Source organism: Papio anubis, chromosome 20 (genome assembly GCF_008728515.1).
Source record: "Papio anubis isolate 15944 chromosome 20, Panubis1.0, whole genome shotgun sequence".
NCBI classification, from domain to species: Eukaryota; Metazoa; Chordata; class Mammalia; order Primates; family Cercopithecidae; genus Papio; species Papio anubis.
The window spans coordinates 5,707,592-5,731,156 of NC_044995.1; the positions used below are offsets into that span (position 1 = coordinate 5,707,592).

General features: G+C 48.6%; 1 protein-coding gene across 2 annotated transcripts; it reads left to right on the top strand.

Annotated features, from left to right (window-relative positions):
* The first annotated feature begins 13,361 nt into the window (after window positions 1-13,361).
* KLK3 (kallikrein related peptidase 3) lies at window positions 13,362-19,503 on the top strand. 2 transcript variants are annotated; one of them, XM_021930252.2, is made up of 5 exons: window positions 13,362-14,409; window positions 15,671-15,830; window positions 17,405-17,691; window positions 17,836-17,972; window positions 18,907-18,993. In XM_021930252.2, the coding sequence occupies exons 1-5, from the start codon at window positions 14,022-14,024 to the stop codon at window positions 18,991-18,993; spliced, it is 1,059 nt and encodes a 352-aa protein (XP_021785944.1). In that variant the 5' UTR covers window positions 13,362-14,021.
* Window positions 19,504-23,565: the final 4,062 nt, after the last annotated feature.

A 23,565-nucleotide genomic window follows, 5' to 3' on the forward strand; every position in this document is an offset into this window, starting at 1 on the left:
AGGTTGTAGGGTTTTTGCTGAGAAATCTACTGTCAATCTAATAGGTTTTCTTTATAGGTTACCTGATGCTCCTTCATCTTGACTTTGGATAACCTGATGACTATGCGCCCAGGTGGTCATCTTTTTGTTTTGTTTTGAGATGGAGTCTCACTCTGATGCCCAGGCTGGAGTGCAGTGGCATGATCTTGGCTCACTGCAACCTTTGCCTTCCCGGTTCAAGCGACTCTTCCGCCTCGGCCTCCTGAATCGCTGGGATTACAGGCACGCGCTGCCACACCCGGCTAATTTTTTGTATTTTTAGTAGAGATGGGGTTTCACTGTGTTAGCCAGGATGGCCTCGATCTCCTGACCTCGTGATCCCTCTGCCTCAGCCTCCCAAAGTGCTGGGATTACATGGAGTCACCACCACCAGTGGTCATCTTTTTGTAATGAATTTCACAGGCTCTTGAGCTTCTCGTATTTGGGCCCAGATCTCTAGTACAAAGAAGTTTTTCCTCGATTATTCCCCTCAAATATGTTTTCCGAATTTTTAGATTTCTGTTCTTCTTTGGGAACATGAATTATTCTTAGGTTGGTCATTTAACATAATCCCAAACTTCTTGGAGGTCTTGTTCATTTTTTTAAAATTCTTTTTTCTTTGTCTTTGTTGGATTGGGCTTATCCAAAAGTCTTGTCTTTGGCTCTAAAGTTCTTTTTGTTTTTTGTTTTTGCTTTTTTGAGACGAGTCTCGCTCTGTCGCCCAGGCTGGAGGCCGGATCTCAGCTCACTACAAGCTCCGCCTCCTGTCTTCACGCTTCTATTCTGCCTCAGCCTCCCAGTAGCTGGGACTACAGGCGCCCGCCACCGCCTCGCTAGTTTTTGTATTTATAGTAGAGATTTGTTTCACCAATCTCAGGATGGTCTCTGATCTCATGACCTTGTGGGATCCAATCTGGCCTCGCCTCCCAAAGTGCTGGGATTACAGGCTTGAGCCACTGCTACCGCCTTGAAGTCTTTTCTTCTACTTGTTTGATTCTGTTGCTGAGACTTTCCAGTGTATTTTGCATTTCTCTCAGTGTGTCCTTCATTTCCAGAAGTTGTTATTGTTTTTGATTTATGCTATTTCTCTGGAGATTTTTCTGTCTGTATCCTGTAACACTTTTTAAATTTCTTTAAGTTGATATTCGCCTTTCTCTGGTGACTCCTTGAGTAGCTTAATAATTGATCTTCTGAATTTTTTTTCTGGCAATTTCAAAGATTTCTTTTTGGTTTGGATCCATTGTTGGTGAGCTAGTGTGATCTTTTTGGGGTGTTAAATAACCTTGTTTTGTCGTATTATCAGAATTGGTTTTTTGGTTCCTTCTCATTTGGGTAGACTATGTCAGAAGGAAGATCTGGGGCTCAAGGGCTGCTATTCAGATTCTGGATTTAGCTACCCAGTGGAGCGTCTGGGCTCTGGGCTGGTACTGAGGAGTGTCTGCAAAGAGTCCTGTGATGTGATTCATCTTCAGGTCTCTTAACTGTGGATATCAGCACCTGCTCTGTTGGAGGTAGGAGGGGAGTAAAGTAGACTCGCTGGGGGTCCTTGGTTGTATTATTTTTTCGTGTGCAGGTTTTGTGTTGGTTGGCCTCCAGCCAGGAGGTGACACTTTCAAGACAGCATCAGCTGCAGTAGTACAGGAAGGAAAACGGCTTGCCCTAGGGTCACCTGGATAAGTATTCGGGTTTCTCAGGTGGTGGATGGGGCCAGAGAACTTCCAAGAGATTATGTCCTTTGTCTTTGGCTACCAGGGCAGGTAAAGAAAGACCATCAGGTGGGGGCAGGGTTAGGCGTGTCTGAGCTCAGACTCTCCTTGGGTGAGGGTCGCTGTGGCTGCTGTGGGGATAGGGGGTGGTTCTCAGGACAACGGAGTTATGTTCCCAGGGGGATTATGGCTGCCTCTACTGCATCATGTGGGTCACCAGGAAAGTGGGAGAAAGCCAGCAGTTTCAGGGCTCACCCAGCTCCCATGCAGCCCGAAAGGCTGGTCTCATTCCCACTGTGTGCACCCCCCACTAATGCACAGTTTGTTTCCAGGCAGCGAGTGAGCAGGGCTGGGAACTTGCCCCAGGCTGCAAGCCTCCCTGCTGAGAAAGCAAGCAGGGCTTAAAGGTTTCATGCCTCCCCACCTGCTGCAGCTTCTGTGCTCACGTCTGCACTCACAGTTCACCCCCTCCACTGAGTTCTGTACAGGAAACTTCCCGTTCAGTTGAAATTGTTACACAGTTCAGCTGGAAGTTTCCTTCTCCCTGTAGTCTTTCCCCAATTCCATTGGCAGTGTCAGGTCTCTGAGCCCAAGCTAAGCCATCATCTCCCCTGTGACCTGCACGTATACATCCAGATGGCCTGAAGTATCTGAAGAATCACAAAAGAAGTGAAATTTAAATGGCCTGTTCCTGTCTTAACTGATGGCATTCCACCACAAAAGAAGTGAAAATGGCCGGTCCTTGCCTTAACTGATGATATTACCTTGTGAAATTCCTTCTCCTGGCTCATCCTGTCTCAAAAAGCTCCCCCACTGAGCACCTTGTGACCCCCACCCCTGCCCGCCAGAGAACAACCCCCTTTGACTGTAATTTTCCTCTACCTACCCAAATCCTATAAAACAGCTTCACCCCTATCTCCCTTTTCTGACTCTCTTTTCGGACTCAGCCTGCCTGCACCCAGGTGATTAAAAAGCTTTATTGCTCACACAAAGCCTGTTTGGTGGTCTCTTCACACGGATGTGCGTGAAAGGCAGCTCTCCCCAAGGACCCCTGTGAGACAAAGTCAGAAATGACTTCCCTGGGGACCAAGAGTACCCTCAGGGCTCTTCCTGCTGCTTCCTCTACCCCTGTATTTCGTTCAGCTCTCTAAATTCATCTCAGCTCCAGGTAAGGTCAAATCCTTCTCCCATGATCTGGACCTTCAGATTCCCCAGTGAGGATATGTGTTCAGGGGCGGATGATCCCCCTTTCACACTTTCACACTTTGGGCAATGACAGTTTTTCAGCTGTCTGCTGGAGGCTGCCTCAGCAATTTGCTTCCTTCAAAGGGTCTGTGGGTTCTCTTGGCTTTCCTGGTATGTTCCTGCAGTAGTTCTTGGAGCAAAAATTCAAGATGTGAGTCTCCACATGCCGCTCTGTCCATCTGAGTGGGAGTTGCAAGTTAGTCCTGCTTCCTAGCCACCATTTTCTACCCGCATTAGCTTTTTGACTTTTCTTGTTTATTAATTGCCTGTTCATATGCTTTGTCCATTTTTTAAGGGGTTGCTCTTTTGTTCATGTCAGAAGTTTCTCGTGTCTTCTAAATAGTGATCTCTTTGGTTTTGAATGGGGTATATGTCATCTTTTATTTTTTATTTTTTATTTATTTTTTTTTTTCCAGACGGAGTCTCGCTCTGTCGCCCAGGCTGGAGTGCAGTGGCCGGATCTCAGCTCACTGCAAGCTCCGCCTCCCGGGTTCACGCCATTCTCCTGCCTCAGCCTCCCAAGTAGCTGGGACTACAGGCGCCCGCCACCTCGCCCGGCTAGTTTTTTGTATTTTTTTAGTAGAGACGGGGTTTCACCGTGTCAGCCAGGATGGTCTCGATCTCCTGACCTCGTGATCCGCCCGTCTCGGCCTCCCAAAGTGCTGGGATTACAGGCTTGAGCCACCACGCCCGGCCATGTCATCTTTTATAAATAGAAATTCTGAATTCTTATACAAGTTTCTGGACGACAGTGCCCTCTAAGCAGTAATTCTAAATTTTCCTTTAATGAAGTACATCCAAATTTTGGTCTATGATTTCTGCTTCTGAAATTGTGTCAGGAAGCCTTTTCTTTGTGTTAGATAACAAAGGTTATCTCCCATATTTTCTAGCCTCTCTAACCCTCTCTCTTTGTCCATCTATTTCTGTATCTCATCCCATCTATACAGCTATTCATTAATTTCTCGTTTGATATTTGCTAGTTGTCACAACTGTGACTTGACGAAGATAACATAAACTCATAATAATATCCCTCAATAAGAAAAGGAACAATAAACTAATGTCATTAGCTTATAAACCATGTTAGATTAGTTGGTGGATCAGAACACTTGAAATATCCTGAAATCTTTCCGCTGACATTTGAAAGAAACTTACTATTATTTCTCCCCAAATTGGGCAAAAATACTGAACAAATCATATGAACTTTAAATAAATAAAAACTTTGAAGCTGAAAGAAATGTTTCCAAAGGATTAATAATGAAAAACAGATTTTGATCAAATGTGATAAAAATTAAACTATTTTTCTTCTCCTAGAAAATGAGATTACAGGCCGGGTGTGGTGGCTTATGCCTGTAATCCTAGCACTTTGGGAGGCCAAGGCGAGTGGATCATGAGGTCAGTAGTTCGAGATCAGCCTGGCCAACATGGTGAAACCCCGGCTCTACTGAAAAAATACAAAAATTAGTCAGGTGTGGTGGCATGTGCCTGTAGTCCCAGCTACTTGGGAGACTGAGGCAGAAGAATTGCTTGAACCTGGGGGAGGTTGCAGTGAGCCGAGATCACACCACTGCACTCCAGCAAGACTTTGTCTAAAAAAAAAAAAGGAAAGAAAAGAAAATGAGATTACAAAATCATTTGATCATAAGCAGAGATAATTGAAGAGTATGAGGACAAAGGAATCTAGGAGAAAAGCTTTATAAGGCATTTAAGACAATTGCTAAGTTAAAAAAATTATGTATCTTCTAAATTTTGCATTGATTTTGGTATTGTGTACTCTTTTAAATAGTTCCTGTATTATTCCTTTTATCATTTAGATATGCTGTTTACATTTGTTATTTCTTTTCTCATTAGAATAATCAGGGTTCTACCTAAGTTTATATTAAGAATCTTTTGTTTTGTTTTTTTTTTCAAGAAGCTGAAGACCTTAGAAAACCTGATCAACATGAAGTATGGCATGAAGTAGTACTCGATAAAGAGAAAACATGAAGGTAATCTTGAAGAAAAGCACCATATTCATCCCTGTATTTCCTTCTGTGTCCCTCTCTGTCCCTGGGGGAGGGCCTCTCTGACCATCTCAGGCTGTCATTGTGGGGATTCTGGAACTCTGGAGTGGAAGGATTCCTGAGACCTTTCCAGGGGTATGCAAGGTCAAACACTAGTTTCATAATAATCTGTACACATTATTTACCTTTCTCACTCTTTTTTTTTTTTTTTGAGATGGAGTTTCACTCTTGTTGTCCAGGCTGAAGTGCAATGGCACGATCTCAGCTCACTGCAACCTCTGTCTCCTAGGTTCAAGTGATTCTTCTGCCTCCGTCTCCCAAGTAGCTGAGATTACAGGCGCCCGCCACCATGTCCAGGTAATTTTTATATTTTTAGTAGAGACGTGTTCTCACCATGTTGGCCAGGCTGGTCTTGAACTCCTGACCTTAGGTGTTCTGCCCACCTCGGCCTCACAAAGTGTTGGGATTACAGGTGTGAGCCACTGCGCCCGGCACCTTTTTCACTCTTGTTCTCTCACAAGCACAAGGTGGAATTTTCCAGAGCCTACATGATGTGATATTGTAGCAAATTAAACCCTAAAGCAGATATGAGAGTCCAGCTGTCTTCTATTAAGCCAGACATTAAAGAGACTTGCAAAAGCATATAACGTTTTTTCTCACTAGTTTTTTGTCTTAAAATATAGCTGTTTTTCATTAAAATATGTTATGTTAACATATATGTATTATTGCTATTTAAAAATAAATTAATAACAAAATATTTAAAAGATTTCTCAGTTTTAATATCTACTGTGGAATGTATCAATAGATATAGTGAATTGTTGGGAGCAGGCCCTTCAAAATCTGGCCATAAACTGGCCATAAACAAAATCTATGCAGCACTGTAACATGTTCATAATGGCCCTAAGGCCCAAGCTGGAAGGTTGTGGGTTTACAGGAATGAGGGCAAGGAACACCTGGCCCGCCCAGGGCAGAAAACCACTTAAAGGCAGTTTTAAGCCACAAACAATAGCATGAGCGATCTGTGCCTTAAGGACATGCTCCTGCTGCAGTTAACTAGCCCAACCCATTCCTTTAATTGAACCCATCCCTTTGTTTCCCATAAGGAATACTTTTAGTTAATTCAATATCTCTAGAAACAATGCTAATGACTGGTTTGCTGTTAATAAATATGTGGATAAATCTCTGTTTGGGGCTCTCAGCTCCGAAGGCTGTGAGACCCCTGATTTCCCACTTCACACCTCTATATTTCTGTGTGTGTGTCTTTAATTCCTCTAGCGCTGCTGGCTTAGGGTCTCCCCCACTGAGCTGGTCTTGGCAGTTAATATAAACAAAAATCCAAGGAAGGCCCTCAGTAATTTTTTTTTTTCCAATGGAGTTTTGTTCTTGCTACCCAGGCTAGAGTACAGTGGTACAATGTTGGCTCACTGCAACCTTTGCCTTCTGGGTTAAGGTGATTCTCCTTCCTCAGCCTCCTGAGTAGCTGAGATTACAGGTGCCTGCCACCATGCCCAACTAATTTTTGTATTTTTAGTAGACATGGAGTTTCACCTTGTTGGCCAGGCTGGTCTCAAACTCCTGACCTCAGGTGATCCACCTGCTTTGGCCTCCCAAAGTGCTGGGATTGCAGGCATGAGCCAGCGTGCCTGGCCCAATAATTCTTTTTTGTTGTTGTTGAGACGGAATCTTGCTGTGTCACCAGGCAGCAGTGCAGTGGCACAATTTCAGCTCACTGCAATCTCCGTGGAAAAGAAAAAGAAAGAAAGGAGAAAAAAAAATAAGAGATGACGTCTCAGGCTCTGACGGCAAAGGCCTGAGGTCTTTGGGCGAGGTCAGTCCTCTGTTGCACAGTCTCCCTCACAGGGTCATTGTGAGGATCAAATGTGGTCACGTGCATGAGGCACCAGCACATGCCTGGCTCTAAGGAGTGCCGTTAAGTGTATGCTTGCACTGCTGAATGGTTGGGATGTGTCAGGCATTATCTTCAGCACTTACAGATGCTCATCTAATCCTCACAGCATCAGTATGGGGTGGGTATTACTGGCCTCATTTGAGATAGCACGCAATCCTGGATCTGGACAGAGATATCATCTTGCAGATGCCTGCTACACAAACACTCTTGAAAGACAATCCAGAAATAAAAAGGTGTTGCTGTCTTTGCTCAGAAGACACACAGATAATGGACAGAACCGTGGAGAATTGCCTCCCAACACTGTTCAGCCAGAGTCTTCCACCCCTGTCTGCAGGACAATTCAACGCCCACCCATTAACACTTTTTCTATCACATCCCGCTTCTTTATGCAGGCAAACCAAGGTTTCTGAGTCCCGATCCTGACTGTGTTCGGCAGCACTCACGCCAAATCCAGAATAAGGCAGTGCTCAGGATCCTGAAGGGTATGAAGGATCAGATCAGCTTCGCCAACATGGTGAAACCCCGGTTCTACTGAAAAAATACAAAATTAGTCAGGTGGTGGCATGTGCCTGTAGTCCCAGCTACTTGGGGAGACTGAGGCAGAAGAATTGTTGAACCTGGGAGGCTGGCAGGAGCCGAGATCACACCACTGCACTCCAGCAAGACTTTGTCTAAAAAAAAAAAAGGAAAGAAAAGAAATGAGAGATTACAAAATCATTTGATCATAAGCAGAGATAATTGAAGAGTATGAGGACAAAGGAATCTAGGAGAAAGTGCTTTATAAGGCATTTAAGACAATTGCTGCTAAAAATTAGCGTATCTTCTAAATCTTTGGTACGATTTTGGTATTGTGTACCTTTTAAATAGAGTTCCTGTATTATTCCTTTATCATTTAGATATGCTATTTACATTTGTTATTTTTCATTAGAATAATCAGGGTTCTACCTAAGTTTATTAAGAATCTTTGTTTTGTTTTTTTTTCTAAGAAGCTGGAAGACCCTAGGAAACCTGATCAACATGAAGTATGGCATTGAAGTAGTACTCATAAAGAGAAAAACATGAAGGTAATCTTTGAAGAGTACACCATATTCATCCCTGTATTTCCTTCTGTGTCCCTCTCTGTCCCTGGGAGGGCCTCTCTGACCATCTCAGGCTGTCGCTGTGGGGATTCTGGAACTCTGAGTGAAAGGATTCCTTGAGACTCTCCAGGTACATGCAAGGTCAAACACTAGTTTCATAATAATCTGTACACATTATTTTACCTTTCTCACTCTTTTTTTTTTTTTTTTTTTTTTTTGAGATGGAGTTTCACTCTTGTTGTCCAGGCTGGAAGTGCAATGGCACCATCTCAGCTCACTGCAACCCTGTCTCCTAGGTTCAAGTGATTCTTTCTGCCTGTCTCCCAAGTAGCTGATTACAGCCACCATGTCCAGGTAGGTAATTTTTATATTTTAGTAGAGATTTGTTCTCACCCATGTTGGCCAGGCTGGTCTGAACTCCTGACCTTAGGTGTTCTGCCCACCTCGCCTCACAGCGTTGGGATTACAGGTGTGAGCCACCGGGCGCCTGCACCTTTCTCACTCTTGTTCTCTGGCCAAGCACAAGGTGGAATTTTCTAGAGCCTACATGATGCATATTGTGCAAATTAAAACCCAAGCAGAGTGAGAGTCCAGCTGTCTCTATTAAGCCAGACATTAAAGAGACTTGGTAAAAGCATATAACGCTTTTTCTCACTAGTTTTTTGTCTTAAACTTTTCATTAAAATATGTTTTCATTAAACATTTTTCATTAAAATATGTTATAACATATATGTATTATTGCTATTTAAAAAATAAATTAATAACAAAATATTTAAAAGATTTCTAGTTTTATTGCCTTACTGTGGAATGTATCAATAGATATAGTGAAGCTGGGGAGCAGGTCTTTCAAAAATCTGGCCATAAACTGGCCATAAACAAAATCTGTGCAGCACTGTAACATATGTTCATAATGGCCTCCAAGGCCCAAGCTGGAAGGTTGTGGGTTTACAGGAATGAGGGCAAGGAACACCTGGTCTGCCCCAGGGCAGAAAACCACTTAAAGGTAGCGTTTTTTTTTTGGAGACAGAGTCTCGCTGTCACCCAGGCTGAGTGCAGTGGCGCTGACCTCGCTCTCACTGCAAGCTCCACCTCTCAGGTTCACGCCATTCTCCTGCCTCAGCCTCCTGGTAGCTGGGGACTACAGGCGCCCGCCACCACGCCTCAAGCAGCTTTTTGTATTTTTAGTAGAGACGGGTTTCACCATGTTAGCCAGGATGGTCTCGACCTCCTGACTGGATCCACCCGCCTCGCCTCCCAAAGTGCTGGGATTACAGGCTTGGTTTCACCAAGCAAGGCAGTTTTACACAAACAATAGCATGAGCGATCTGTGCCTTAAGGACATTCTGCTGCAGTTAACTAGCCCAACCATTCCCTTTAATTACCCATCCCTTTGTTTCCCATATGAATACTTTTAGTTAATTCAATATCTCTAGAAACAATGCTAATGACTGGTTTGCTGTTAATAAATATGTGGGTAAATCTCTGTTTAGCTCTCAGCTCCGAAGGCTGTGAGACCCCTGATTTCCACTTCACACCTCTATATTTCTGTGTGTGTGTCTTTAATTCCTCTAGCTGCTGGCTTAGGGTCTCCCCACTGAGCTGGTCTTGCAGTTAATATAAACAAAATCCAAGGAAGGCTTGATTGAAGGCTTGGAAAAAAAATCATAATTTCTTTTTTCCCAATGGAATTTGTTCTTGCTACCCACAGAGTACAGGTACAATGTTGGCCTCACTGCAACCTTTGCCTTCTGGGTTAAGGTGATTCTCCTTCCTCAGCCTCCCTGAGAAGGAGATTACAGGTTCCTGCCACCATGCCCAACCACTTTTTGTATTTTAGTAGACATGGAGCCACCTTACACAGGCTGGTCTCTTCAAACTCCTGACCTCAGGTGATCCACCTGCTTTGGCCTCCCAAAGTGCTGGATTGCAGGCATGAGCCAGCTGCCTGGCCCAATAATTCTTTTTGTTGTTGTTGAGACGAATCTTGCTGTAACAATTAGGCAGCAGTGCAGTGGCACACTCTGTACTCACTGCACCCGCGGGAAAAGAAAAGAAGAAAGGGAGAAAAAAAAAATAAGAGATGACGCCTCAGGCCTGACGGCAAAGGCCTGAGGTCTCAAGAGGCTGTCCTCTGTTGCACAGCGTCTCCCTCACAGTCATTGTGAGGATCAAATGTGGTCACGTGCATGAGGCACCCAGCACATGTCATTCTTAAGGAGGCCAAGTAAGTGTATGCTTGCACTGCTGAACGGGTTGGGATGTCAGGCATGATCTTCAGCACTTACAGATGCTCATCTAATCCTCACAGCATCAGTATGGGGTGGGGCATACTGGCCTCATTTGACACAGTACGCAATCCTGGATCTGAGAGAGATATCATCTTGCAAGGATGCCTGCTACACAAACATTCTTGAAAAGACAATCCAGAAAAAAAAAGGTGTTGCTGTCTTTGCTCAGAAGACACACAGATACGTGACAGAACCATGGAGAATTGCCTCCCAACACTGTTCAGCCAGAGTCTTCCACCCTTGTCTGCAGGACAATCTCAACGTTCCACCATTAAATACTTTTTCTATCACATCCCGCTTCTTTATGGCAAACCAAGGTTCTGAGTCCCGATCCTGACTGTGTCTGGCAGCACTTCACTGCCAAATCCAGAATAAGGCAGTGCTCAGGATCCTGAAGGGGCATGGCTGGGGATCAGAACTTCTGGGTTTGAGTGAGGAGTGGGTCCAGCCTCTTGAATTTCAAAGGAGGAAGAGGCTGGAGGTGAAGGTCCTGGGGCAGGGATAGTGTCAGTTCTGAACTCATAGGTCAATGAGGGAGGAGACTGCTAAGATCCCAGCTCCTGAGGTACTGATGTGGGAATGGCCTAAGAATCTCATATCCTCAGGAAGAAGGTGCTGGAATCCTGAGGGGTAGAGTTCTGGGGGTATATTTGTGGCTTGAGTCCCTCCTTGGCCCCTGAAGGGCAGAGGCTGGAACCACTGGGTCCAGGGTTTGGGTTGACAGTAATGGGATCTCTTGATTCCCCAAGAGTCGGAGGATTGAGGGTTACCCATTCTTCCATCTTGCCACCTAATCCTTACTCCACTTGAGGGTATCACCAGCCCTTCTAGCTCCATGAAGGTGCCCCGGGGCGAGCACAATCTGCATATGAGCGACGTCCCAGAGTCCTTGGGTGTCATCCACTCATCATCCAGCATCCACACTATGAGAGTGTGGCCAGCACCATGACGTCATGTTACTGCAACTATCCCTGCAGCTCGCCTCTCCAGCCACCTGCCAACCGTACAGCTGCCGACATCCTCCTCTGGTGGGAGTGGTCTGCATGGTGCCAGGCTAGGGCCTGGTGTCAGACAGGGAGCCTGGAATCATAGGGATCTAGGACTTGATCCAGGACGCAAAAGTGCTAGAGAATGAATGGCTGTATGTCACCATCCATGAAATCCCAAAGGCTTCTGGGTGGAGGGCACAGGGACCTGAACTTATGCGTCTTCCCCAAGTCCACTGCTCTCCCAAGTAAGTCTCCCAAATACGAGGCACTGTGCCAGCATCAGCCTTACGTCCACCACATTGTGTAAAAGGGACTACCAAGGACCCTGATGAACACCATGGTGTGTGCAGGAGTAGGGGGTGAAGGCACGGGCTCCTGTGAGGTTACAGCCAAGGGAGCATCATCACGGGTAGAGAGGAGGCTCTGGACAGGCTTGAGAACTGGCGTGTGGTTGTATTTGGTTTTCTTTGGTTAGACGTGCTGGGTATAGGAGTGGAGCATGAAGACCAGTTAGAATGGAGGGTCAGATTGGAGTTGGGTTGGAGATAGGGTAAAATTGTGCTTGGGTTGAGTTTGGGATTGGCACTGTCGAGGTGATTTAGGATGGCATGGCTTTGGGATGGAAATAGATTTGTTTTGACGTTGGCTCAGAAATCTGTGGGGATTGAATTGGGGATGAGGCTGGGTTTGATTTTGGAGGTAGAAGACATGAAAGTAGCTATCAGATTTGACAGTGGCCATGAGTTTTGTTTGATGGGGAATCAAACAACGAGGGAAGACATAAGGGTTGGCTTGTTAGGTTAAGTTGCATTGGGTTGATGGGGTCAGGGCTGTGTATGATGCAGTTGGATTGGTTTGTATTAAATTGGGTTGGGTCAGGTTTTGATTGAGGATGAGTTGAGGATATGCTTAGGGACACTCGATCCATGAGGTTCTCACTGGAGTGGAGACAAACTTCCTTTCCAGGATGAATCCAGGGAAACCTTAATTCACGTGTGAGGAGGTCAGGTCACTGGCTGAGTATATCCTTCCACTCCAGCTGTAAGATGGTCTTAAGTTGTGATTATCTATATCCACTTCTGTCTCCCTCACTGTATTTGAGTTTATCTGATCACTCTGCTAGAAACAGGGGAAGATTTTGTCAAATTCTTCTTCTTTTTTTTTTGAGACAGAGTCTCACTCTATTGATTGCCCAGGCTGGAGTGCAGTGGTGCCGATCTCGACTCACTGCAAACTCACTGCAACCTGGGAGAGGCTCACTGCAACCTCTGCCTCCTGGGTTCAAGTGATTCTCCTGCGTCAGCCTCCCAAGTAGCTGAGATTACAGGTGTGCACCACCGCACCTGGCTAATTTTTGTATTTTTAGTAGAGACGGGGTTTCACCAATGTTTGCCAGGCTGGTCTCAAACTCCTGACCTCGTGATCCACCGCCTCAGCCTCCCAAAGTGTTGGGATTACAGGCGTGAGCCACCGCGCCCAGCCACTTTTGTCAAATTCTTGAGTCACAGTTCGGGCTGGATCAGGTGAGCTACTCTGGTTTTATTGAACAGCTGAAATAACTAACTTTTTGGAAATTAATGAAATCTTATGGAGTTAGCAGCGGAGGTACCAGGGCTCTTAAGAGTTCCTGATTCTCTTCTGAGACTATAAATTGTGATTTTGCATGCCACCTTAATTTTTTTTTTTTAATCAATGTTTCGTTCTCCCTCTATTTCAATGGCATGATCACAGCTCACTGTAGCCTTGATCTCCTGGCCTTAAGAGATTCTCCTACTTCAGTCTCCCAATAGCTAAGACTACAGTGGTCTATCACCATATCTAGGTAATTTTAAAAGTTTTTTTGGGCCAGGTGCGGTGGCTCATGCCTGTAATCTCAACACTATGGGAGGCCGAGGTGGGTGGATCACGAGGTCAGGGGTTCGAGACCAGCCTGACCAACATGGTGAAACTCTGTCTCTACTGAAAAAAAAAATACAAAAGTTAACCAGGCGTATTGGCACACACCTGCAATCCCAGCTACTCAGGAGGCTGAGGCAGGAGAATCACTTGAACCTGGGAGGCACAGGTTGCAGTGAGCCAAGATCGTGCCACTGCACTCCAGCCTGGGCAACAGAGTGACACTCTGTCTCAAAAAGAAAAACAATTTTTTTTTTTTTTTTTTTTTGTAGAAATGGATCTTGCCTTGTTCCTCTGCTTGGCCTTCAACCCCTGGCTTCAAGCGATCCTTCTACGTTGGCCTCGGAATGTGTTGGGATTACAGGTGTGAGCCACTATGCCTGACCTGTCACTTAATCTTGAGGTACATAAACTGGCTCCTGAAGGCTAAGTATCTTATTGGAAAAGGGGCATTGGATTTTACATGAGGGTGATTCTGACCTGGGAGGGCCGGTCAGCAGGCATCTCTGTTGCACAGATAGAGTGCACAGGTCTGGAGAACAAGGAGTGGGGGGTTACTGGAATTTCACATTGTTTGACGGACATTGGATTTTGAAATGCTAGGGAACTTTGGGAGACTCATATTTCTGGGTTAGAGTGTCTATGGACCACAAGATCTTTTTATGATGACAGTAGCAATGTATGTGTGGAACTGGATTCTGGGTTGGAAGTGCAAGGAAAAGAGAGTGCTGAATGCTAAGACATCTATTTCAGGAGCATGAGAAATAAAAGTTCTAGTTTCTGGGCTCAGAGTGGTACAGGGATCAGAGAGTCTCCCAGTCCCCTGGGTGCTGGTATTTTAGGGCACATTGGGTCTTGGAGTGCAAAGGATCTAGGCATGTGAGGCTTTGTATGAAGAATCGGGGATTGTACCCATCCCCTGTTTCTGTTTCATCCCGGGCCTGTCTCCTCTGCCTTTGTCCCCTAGATCAAGTCTCCATGAGCTATGGGGCCTGGTGCATCCAGGGTGATCTAGTAATTGCAGAACAGCAAGTGCTGGTTCTCCCTCCCCTTCCACAGCTCTGGGTGTGGGAGGGGGTTGTCCAGCTTCCAGCAGCATGGGGAGGGCCTTGGTCAGCATCTGGGTGCCGGGAGGGCAGGGGCGGAGTCCTGGGGAATGAAGGTTTTATAAGGCTCCTCGGGGAGGCTCCGCAGCCCCAAGCTCACCGCCTGCACCTGGAGAGCTGTGTCACCATGTGGGTCCTGGTTGTCTTCCTCACCCTGTCTGTGACGTGGATTGGTGAGAGGGGCCAGGGTTGGGGGGATGCAGGAAGGGGAGTCAGCCCTGACTCTCAAGCTGAGGCTCTTTCCCTCCCACCCAGCACCCCAGCCCAGACAGGGTGCTGGGCTCTTTTCTGTCTCTCCCAGTCCCGCTCCAAACCTATACCCCCAGCCCCTCCATATTGAACTGTCCTCACTCCCACACCAGGTCCCCGCTCCCTCCCACTTACCCCAGAACTTTCTCCCCATTGCCCAGCCAACTCCCTGCTCCCAGCTGCTTTACTAAAGGGGAAGTTCCTGGACATCTCCGTGTTTCTCTTTGTGGGGCCCAAAACCTCCAAGGACCTCTCTCGATGCCATTGGTTCCTTGGACCCTATCACTGGTCTGCCTCCTGAGCCCCTCAGTCCCATCACAGTCTACTGACTTTTCCCATTCGGCTGTGAGTGTTCAACCCCATCCCAAAGACTTTGATGCTTGGCCTCCTGATCTTGCCCTAGGACACCCAGATGCCAACCAGCCACGTCCTTCTTCCTAGCCAGGCTACCTGGCCGGAGACAACAAACGGGTCCCTCAGTCCGGCAATGGGACTCTGAGAAGTCCTCGTTCCCTGACTTAGCTCCAGATTCTTCATTCAGTGGCCCACCTTTTCCATAGGAAAAACACGAGCATCCCCAGCCACAACGGCTGGCTCTCTGATTCCCTAAATCTGCATCCTTTTCAAAACCTAAAAACAAAAACAGAAACGGGAAAAAAAACCAAAAAAACCCAAAAAAAACCCAAAAAAACCACTCAGGCCAGAACTGTTTTCTCAATCTGGGACTTCCTAAACTTTCCAAAACCTTCCTCTTCCAGCAACTGAACCTTGCCATAAGGCACTTATCCCCGGTTCCTAGCACCCCTTATCCCCTCAGAATCCACAACTTGTACCAAGTTTCCCTTCTCCCAGTCCAAGACCCCAAATCACCACCAAGGACCCCATCCCCAGACTCAAGATATTGTCTGGACGCTGTCCTGTGTCTCCTACCCTGATCCCTGGGGTCACCTCTGCTCTCAGAGCATGAAGCCTCCCCACCAGCCCCAGCCACTAACCTGCAAACCCAGGGAAGAGTGACAGAATTCCCAGCCTTTCCCAGCTCCCCCTGCCCATGTCCCAGGACTCCCAGCCCTGGTTCTCTGCCCCCATGTCTTTTCAAACCCACATCCTAGATCCCTCTCCTATCCGAGTCCCCCAGTTCCTCCTGTGAACCCTGATCCCCCTGATCTAGCACCCCCTCTGCAGGCGCTGCACCCCTCATCCTGTCTCGGATTGTGGGAGGCTGGGAGTGCGAGAAGCATTCCCAACCCTGGCAGGTGCTTGTGGCCTCTCGTGGCAGGGCAATCTGCGGGGGTGTTCTGGTGCACCCCCAGTGGGTCCTCACAGCTGCCCACTGCATCAGGAGGTGAGTAGAGGCCTGGGGTCTGAGGAGGGGGTGTCTGTGTCCCAGAGGAATAACAGCTGGGCATTTCCCCCAGGATAACCTCTAAGGCCAGCCTTGGGATTGGGGGAGAGAGGGAAGGTTCTGGTTCAGGTCACATGGGGAGGCAGGATTGGGGCTGAACCACCCTCCCCATGTCTATGTCCCTCTATGTCTCTCTGTGTCACTTTCATTATGTCCCTTGGTATCTGGCTTGGGTTGTGTCTCTCTGTGTGACTATTTTGTTCGCTCTCTCCCTCTCTTCTCTGTCTTCAGTCTCCATATCCCCCCCTCTCTCTGTCCATCTCTGGTCCCTCTCCAGCCAGTGTGTCTCACCCTCTATCTCTCTGCCAGGCTCTCTCTGCGTCTCTGTCTCTCCTATGCCTTCTCCCTAGTGAACACACACACAGGGTGGGCGTGGGGGGACCCTGAGAAAAGGAAGGGCTTTGGCTGGGCACGGTGGTTCACACCTGTAATCCCAACAGTTTGGGAGGCCGAGGCGTGTAGATCGCCTGAGGCCAGGAGTTTGAGACCAGCCTGGCCAACATAGTGAAACCCCATCTCTACTAAAAATACAAAAAAGTAGCCAGGCATGGTGGCGCGAGCCTGTAGTCCCAGCTACTCAGGAGGCTGAGGGAGGAGAATTGCTTGAACCTGGGTGGTGGAGGTTGCAGTGAGCTGAGACCGCGTCACTGCACTCCAGCCTGGGTGACAGAGTGAGACTCCATCTCAAAAGAAAAGAAAAAAAGAAAGAAAAGAAAAGAAAAGGAAGGGTTTTATCGCTTGTGTGTGTGTGGGTATGAGGAGGCCCCTCTCACTCCATTCCTTCTCCAGGACATCCCTCCACTCTTGGAAGACACGGAGAAGGGCTAGTTCCAGCTGGAGCTTGGATGGGCAATTGAGGGAGGAGGAAGGAGAAGGGGGAAGGAGAACAGGGTTTGGGGGAAAGGACCCTGGGGAGGGAAGCGGCGGGGAATACAGCATCGGGCCTGCAGGCGAGGCTACCTACCCCCTTGGAAACCGACGCCAAAGCAGCAGAGCCACTCTGAGGCCTCCCCTCCCCGGCGGTGCCCACTCCGCTTCAGTCTCTCTCCTTTTCTCTCCCACACTCTATCACCCCTGGCTTCCTCTCTACTTATTTCTCATTCTTCCTTGACTTCCTGGTTCCCTTTCTCATTTGTCTATTTCTCACTTTCTGCCTCATTTTGTTCTCTTTCTCTGGCCCATGTCTGTTTCTCTATGTTTCTGTCTTTCTCATCCTGTATGTTTTTGGCTCACCTAGTTTCTCACTGTTCTTCCCTCTGCCCTTTCATTCTCTCTGTCCTTGTACATTCTGTCTCTTTCCCTTGGTTTCTCTGTTTCTGTATCTGCCTTTCACCCTGTCATACTGCTGTTTCCCAACTCATTGTCTGTATTTTTGGCCCTCACTGTGTCTTCCCCAACCCCGTGTTTTTCTCGCAGTTTCTTTCTCTCTTTTGGAGCCTCCCCCTTGCTCCTCTGTCCCGTCTCTCTTGCCCCATCATCCTCGCTCCTCATTCCTGCATTTGCTTCCTCCCCAGCAACAGCGTGATCTTGCTGGGTCGGCACAACCCGTTTTATCCTGAAGACACGGGCCAGGTGTTTCAGGTCAGCCACAGCTTCCCACACCCGCTCTACAACATGAGCCTCCTGAAGAATCGATACCTCGGGCCAGGTGATGACTCCAGCCACGACCTCATGCTGCTCCGCCTGTCAGAGCCCGCCGAGATCACAGATGCTGTGCAGGTCCTGGACCTGCCCACCTGGGAGCCAGCGCTGGGGACCACGTGCTACGCCTCAGGCTGGGGCAGCATCGAACCGGAGGAACGTATGCCAGGGCCAGATGGTGCAGCTGGGAGCCCAGATACCTGGGTCTGAGGGAGGAGGGGACAGGACTTCTGAGTCTGAGGGAGGAGGGGCCAAGGAACCAGGTGGGGTACGGCCCACAACAGTGTTTTTTCCTGGCCCGTAGACTTGACTCCAAAGAAACTTCAGTGTGTGGACCTCCATATTATTTCCAATGATGTGTGTGCGCAAGTTCACTTTCAGAAGGTGACCAAGTTCATGCTGTGTGCTGGAAGCTGGATGGGCGGCAAAAGCACCTGCTCGGTGAGTCATCCCTACTCCCAAGATCTTGAGGGGGAATATGAGTGGGGACCTTAATTCTGGGCTGGGGTCCAGGAGCCAACCGGGCATCAGCCTTCCCTGTTCCCGAGCTGTAGCCACGCCCCCTCCCTGTGCCTCATCTCCTTTCCTCCTTCCTCCTTCCTTGACTCCCTCAAGGCAATAGGTGATTCTTACGGCACAGTCCATGTGTCCCTGCATTCAGCACACGGTTACTAGGCACCTGCTATGCGCCCAGCACTGCCCTAGAGCCTGGGAAGCAGCAGTGAGCAGCCCCTCCCTTCTGCAGCCCCTGTGCCAGTCAGGGGCACAGGCAGGAACAGGGACCACAACGCAGAAATGCTGGAGGATGTCAGGAGGTGAAAGGGTTCTGGGGCAGGGAGAAGGGGTAGGGAGTACGACTGGGAGGGGACGTCCTGCAGAAGATGGGAGTGAGCAAACACCTGCCGCAGGGGATGGGGGAGCCATGCAGCACCTGGGGCAGCAGAGGGAGCAGCACCTGCTCAGGTCTGGGAGGAGGGCCCTGGTGGGCGTGAGGAGCAGCGAGGGGGCTGCGTGGCTGGAGTGAGGGATCAGGGACGGGGGCGAGATGGCCTCGCACAGGGAAGAAAGGACCCCTCTTGCAGGGCCTCCCCTGGGCCGCAGAAGGACATGCTTTTCCTCTGAGGAGTCAGGAGCTAGGGATGGTGCTGGACACAAGTGGGAAAGGGCCTGGCTCAGGTGTTCAGAGGCTGCTGCTGGCCTCCCTATGGGATCAGACTGCAAGGAGGAAGGATGGCAGGGCTGTGGGCGGAGTGATGATGGGGCTGACCTGAGGGTGGTTCCAGGCCTTGTCCCCACGTGGGCCCTCACGCAGCCCCACTCACAGGCTCCTGGCCCTTAGTCTTTCCCCTCCATTCCATTTTCCACCTGGCCCCAGTGGGTCATTCTGATCACTGAACTGACCATGCCAGCCCTGCTCACGGCCCTCCATGGCTCCCCAGTGCCCTGGAGAGGAGGTGTCTAGTCAGAGAGTAGTCCTGGAGAGGTGGCCTCTGTGATGAGCCACGGGGGCAGCATCCTGCAGATGGTCCTTGGCCTTCGTCCCACTGACCTGTCTGCAAGGACTATCCTCCTGGACCCTCCCCCCTGCACAGGAGCTGGACCCTGAAGTTCCCCATCAGCCAGGATTGGAGCCCCTGTCCCCCCTATTGGAATCCCTGCCCACCTTCTCCTGGGAGTCGGCTCTGGAGACCTTTCTCTCTTTTCCCAAAGCTGGGAGCTGCTATCTGTTATGTGCCTGTCCGGGTCTGAAAGACAGGATTGCCCAGGCAGAAACTGGGGCTGACCTATCTCACTCTCTCCCCACTTTTACCCTTAGGGTGATTCTGGGGGCCCACTGGTCTGTGACGGTGTGCTTCAAGGTATCACGTCATGGGGCAGTCAACCATGTGCCCTACCCCGAAGGCCTTCCCTGTACACCAAGGTGGTGCGTTACCGGAAGTGGATCCAGGACACCATCATGGCAAACCCCTGAGCACCCCATCAACTCCCTACTTGTAGCGAAAAAAAAAATCCACCTAAAGTTCTGGCATCATTTGGCTATTCTAGACACCAGGCACTTGGAACCTTGGAAATGACCGGGCCAAGGCTCAAGCCTCCCCAGTTCTATTGACCTTTGGCCTCAGGTGTGGGGTCCAGGGTTGCTAGGAAAAGAAATCAGCAGACACAGGTGTAGACCAGAGTGTTTCTTAAATGGGTGTAATTTTGTCCTCTCCGTGTCCTGGGGGACACTGGTCATGCCTGGAGACATCTCACTCAGTTTCTTTGAGGACCCAGATAGGATGGGGGTGTCTGTGTTGTTTGTGGGGTACAGAGATGAAGGAGGGGTGGGGTCCACACTGAGAGAGTAGACAGTGACACGTGCTGGATGCTGTCCATGAAGCACTGAGCAGATGCTGGAGGTGCAACGCACCAGACACTCACAGCAAGGATGGAGCTGAAAACATAATCCACTCTGTCTTGGAGGCACTGGGAAGCCTAGAGAAGGCTGCGAACCGAGGAGGGAGGGTCTTCCTGTGGCATGGGATGGGGATGAAGTAAGGAGAGGGACTGGACTCCCTGGAAGCTGATTCACCATGGGGAGAGGTGTGTCGAGGTCCCCCAGACAACCCTCAGATTTGATGATTTCCTAGTAGAACTCACAGAAATAAAGAGCTGTTATACTGTGGTTTATTCTGGTTTGTTACATTGACAGGAGACACACTGAAATCAGCAAAGGAAACAGGCATCTAGGTGGGGGTGTGGAGAAAACAGGGAAAAAGTTTCCATTGTTTTCTCCTAGTGGGGTGTTGTGGACAGCACCTAAATCACACAGAGTGATGTGTGACCGTGTGTATGAAGTATTTCCAACTAAGGAAGCTCACCTGAGCCTTAGTGTCCAGAGTTTTTATTGGGGGTCTGTAGGATAGGCATGGAGTACTGGAATAGCTGACCTTAACTTCTCAGACCTGAGGTTCCCCAGAGTTCAAACAGATACAGCAGGGCCCAGAGCCTCAGATGTACAAGAACAGGCATTCATCATGAATCACATGGTTAGCATGAATCATCTGGCACCGCCTGAGGCCCCAGGTATACCAAAGCACTTGGGCCGAATATTCCAAGCGATTAAATGTCATCTCCCAGGAGTTATCCAAGGGTGAGCCCTGTACTTGGAAGGTTCAGGCTTTGAGCAGTGCAGGGCTTCTGAGTCAACCTTTTACTGTACGGGGAGTGAGGAAAGGGAGAAGATGAGGAAACTGCCTGGGGATCTGGTTCTGTCTTGTTGTCAAGTGGACCATGGGGCTATCCCAAGAAGGAGGAATTCAGAAATAGGGGAAGGTCAAGGAAGCACACGGAACTCAAAGGGGATACAGTGATTGGCTTATTTGTCTTCTCTTCAGGTCATTGGTGTGAGGAATTCCCACCCTGAGGTTATGAAGATGTCTGAACACCTAACACATAGCACTGGAGATAGATTGACAAGAGTTTCTTAGCCACAGAGCTTCACAGCCTAGGGCAGGAGGACACTGTACACCAGGCAGGATGACACGGGAATTTCACTCAGGATTGGCTTGAAGAAGCAAGGACTGTGGGAGGTGGGCTTTGTTGTAACAAGAGGGCAGGGTGAACTCTGGTTCCCGTGGGGGAATGTGATGGTCTTGTTACAAATTTTTCAAGCTGGCAGGGAATAAAACCCATCAGGGTGAGGACCTTGTGGAGGGCGGCTGCCCCGACTGATAAAGGAAGTAGCCAGGTGGGGGCCTTTCCCATTGTGGGGGTGGGGGATATACCTTGGAGATCCTTTCAGTTACAAGTACTGAGGCAGCAAATAAAATGGAATCTTATTTTCTGACTTTATACTGCTTGAGTATGAAGCTATATTTGATTCTGCACAGGGGGTGAGGGAAAGGAGGGGAGGAGGAAATTTTCTTCAGGTCTGGTTTGGGCTTGTGATCCAGGGGGCCTTGGAGCTCTTCCTGCGACATGGGACTGTTTTTTATTTTATTTTATTTTATTTTACATTTTATTTTATTTTATTTTATTTTATTTTTTAAGTTCCGGGCTACACGTGCAGGATGTGCAGCTTTGTTACGTAGGTAAACGTGTGCCATGGTGATTTGCTGTACCTATCAACCCATCACCTAGGTATTAAGCCCAGCATGCATTAGCTGTTTTTGGTGTGATCATAGCTCACCGAACCACCCTTGACCTCCTGAACTTAAGGGATCCTCCCGCTTCAGCCTCCTGAGTAGATGGGGCTACAGGTGCTTGCCACCAAACCGGGCTAATTAAAAACATTTTTTTGTTAGAGATAAAGTCTCACTTTGTTGCCCTGGCTAATCTTGAACTTCTGACTTCAAGTGATTCTTCAGCCTTGGACTCCCAGAGCACTGGGATTGCTGGCATGAGCCATTCACCGTGCCTGGCTTGCAACTTAATCTTAGAGTGTATAAACCTGGCTCCCGATAGCTAGACATTTCAGTGAGAAGCAGGCATTGGATTTTGCATGAGGACAATTCTGACCTAGGAGGGCAGGTCAACAGGAATCCCCGTTGTACAAATAGAGTGCACAGGTGTGGAGAATGAGGAGTGAGGAGCCACTGGAACCCCATATTGTTTAGTGGACATTAGATTTCGAAATAATAGGGAACTTGGTCTGGGAGACTCGTATTTCTGGATTGGAGAATCCAATCTCCAATGGTATCACAAGGTTTTATGATGAGAGGAGAAATATATGTGGGGAACTATTTTCTGAGTGTAGAAGTGCAAGAATCAGAGAGCACTGAATGCCGAAGCTTCTATTTCAGGAACATGGTGAGTTGGAGGTCCAGCTTCTGGGCCTAGACTGGTATAGGGACCAGAAAGTCTCACAATCCCATAGTTCTGATATTTCAGGGCATATTAGGTCTTGGGGTGCAAAGGAAGTACTTGGGACTTAGGCACATGAGACTTTGTATTGAAAATCAATGATCAGGGCTGGCCGTGGTGGCTCACACCTGTAATCCCATCACTTTGGGAGGCCAAAGTGGGAGGATCGCTTGAGCCCAGGAGTTGGAGACCAACCTAGGCAACATAGCCACACTCTCTCTCTGCAAAAGATTAAAGATTAGCTGGATGTGGTGATGCATGCTTGTGGTCTCAGCTATCCTGGAGGCTGAGACAGGAGAATCGGTTGAGTCTGGGAGTTCAAGGCTACAGTGAACTGTGATCAAGCCACTGCACTCCAGCCTGGGCAATAGAGTGAGACTCTGTCTCAGAATCTTTTTTTTTTTTTTTAAAAAGAGTCAGTGATCATCCCAACCCCTGTTGCTGTTCATCCTGAGCCTGCCTTCTCTGGCTTTGTCCCCTAGGTTATGTCTCCATGATCCATAGGCCCTGCCCAATCTGGCCTCACACCCTGGGAATGCCTCCAGACTTATCTAGTATTGTGTGGAACAGCAAGTGCTGGCTGTCCCTCCCCTTCCACAGCTCTGGGTATGGGAGGGGGTTGTCCAGCCTCCAGCCTCATAGGAAGGGCCTTGATCAGCATCTAGGTGCCTGCAGGGCTGGGGCAGAGTCCTGGAGAATAAAGCCCTTTATAGGGTTTTACAGGGAGGCTCCCCAGCCCCAAGCTCACCGCCTGGCTGTGGACATCTGTGTCAACATGTGGGTCCTGGTTCTCTTCATCGCCTTGTCTGTGGGATGCACTGGTGAGATGGACGGATAAAGGAAAGGGGGCGGGTTCTGACTCTTATGCTGAAGCCCTTCCCTCCCGCCTCGTCCCTTCAGCCCACAGTTCCTCCCAGACAATGTGCCCCTGACTCCTCCACACGGCAGCAGTCCTCATGCCCACACGAGGTCCCCGCTCCCTCCCACTTACCTCAGACCTTTCTCCCCATTGCCCAGCCAAATCCCTGCTCCCAGCCGCTTTACTAAAGAGCAAGTTCCCAGGCATCCCTGTGTTTCTCTTTATGGGGCTCAAAACCTTTCAAGGACCTCTCTCCATGCCATTGGTTCCTTGGACCCTATCATCCGGCCGCCTCCTGAGCCCCTCAGTCCTGCCACAGTCTACTGACTT

Bases quoted from the DNA above. Each gene is read 5' to 3' on its own strand.
- KLK3 (XM_021930252.2), top strand. From the start codon at position 14,022: ATGAAGAATCGGGGATTGTACCCATCCCCTGTTTCTGTTTCATCCCGG. The intron at 14,410-15,670 runs GTGAGAGGGGCC...CCCCCTCTGCAG, and splicing joins CCTGTCTGTGACGTGGATTG to GCGCTGCACCCCTCATCCTG. The intron at 17,692-17,835 runs GTATGCCAGGGC...CCTGGCCCGTAG, and splicing joins CAGCATCGAACCGGAGGAAC to ACTTGACTCCAAAGAAACTT.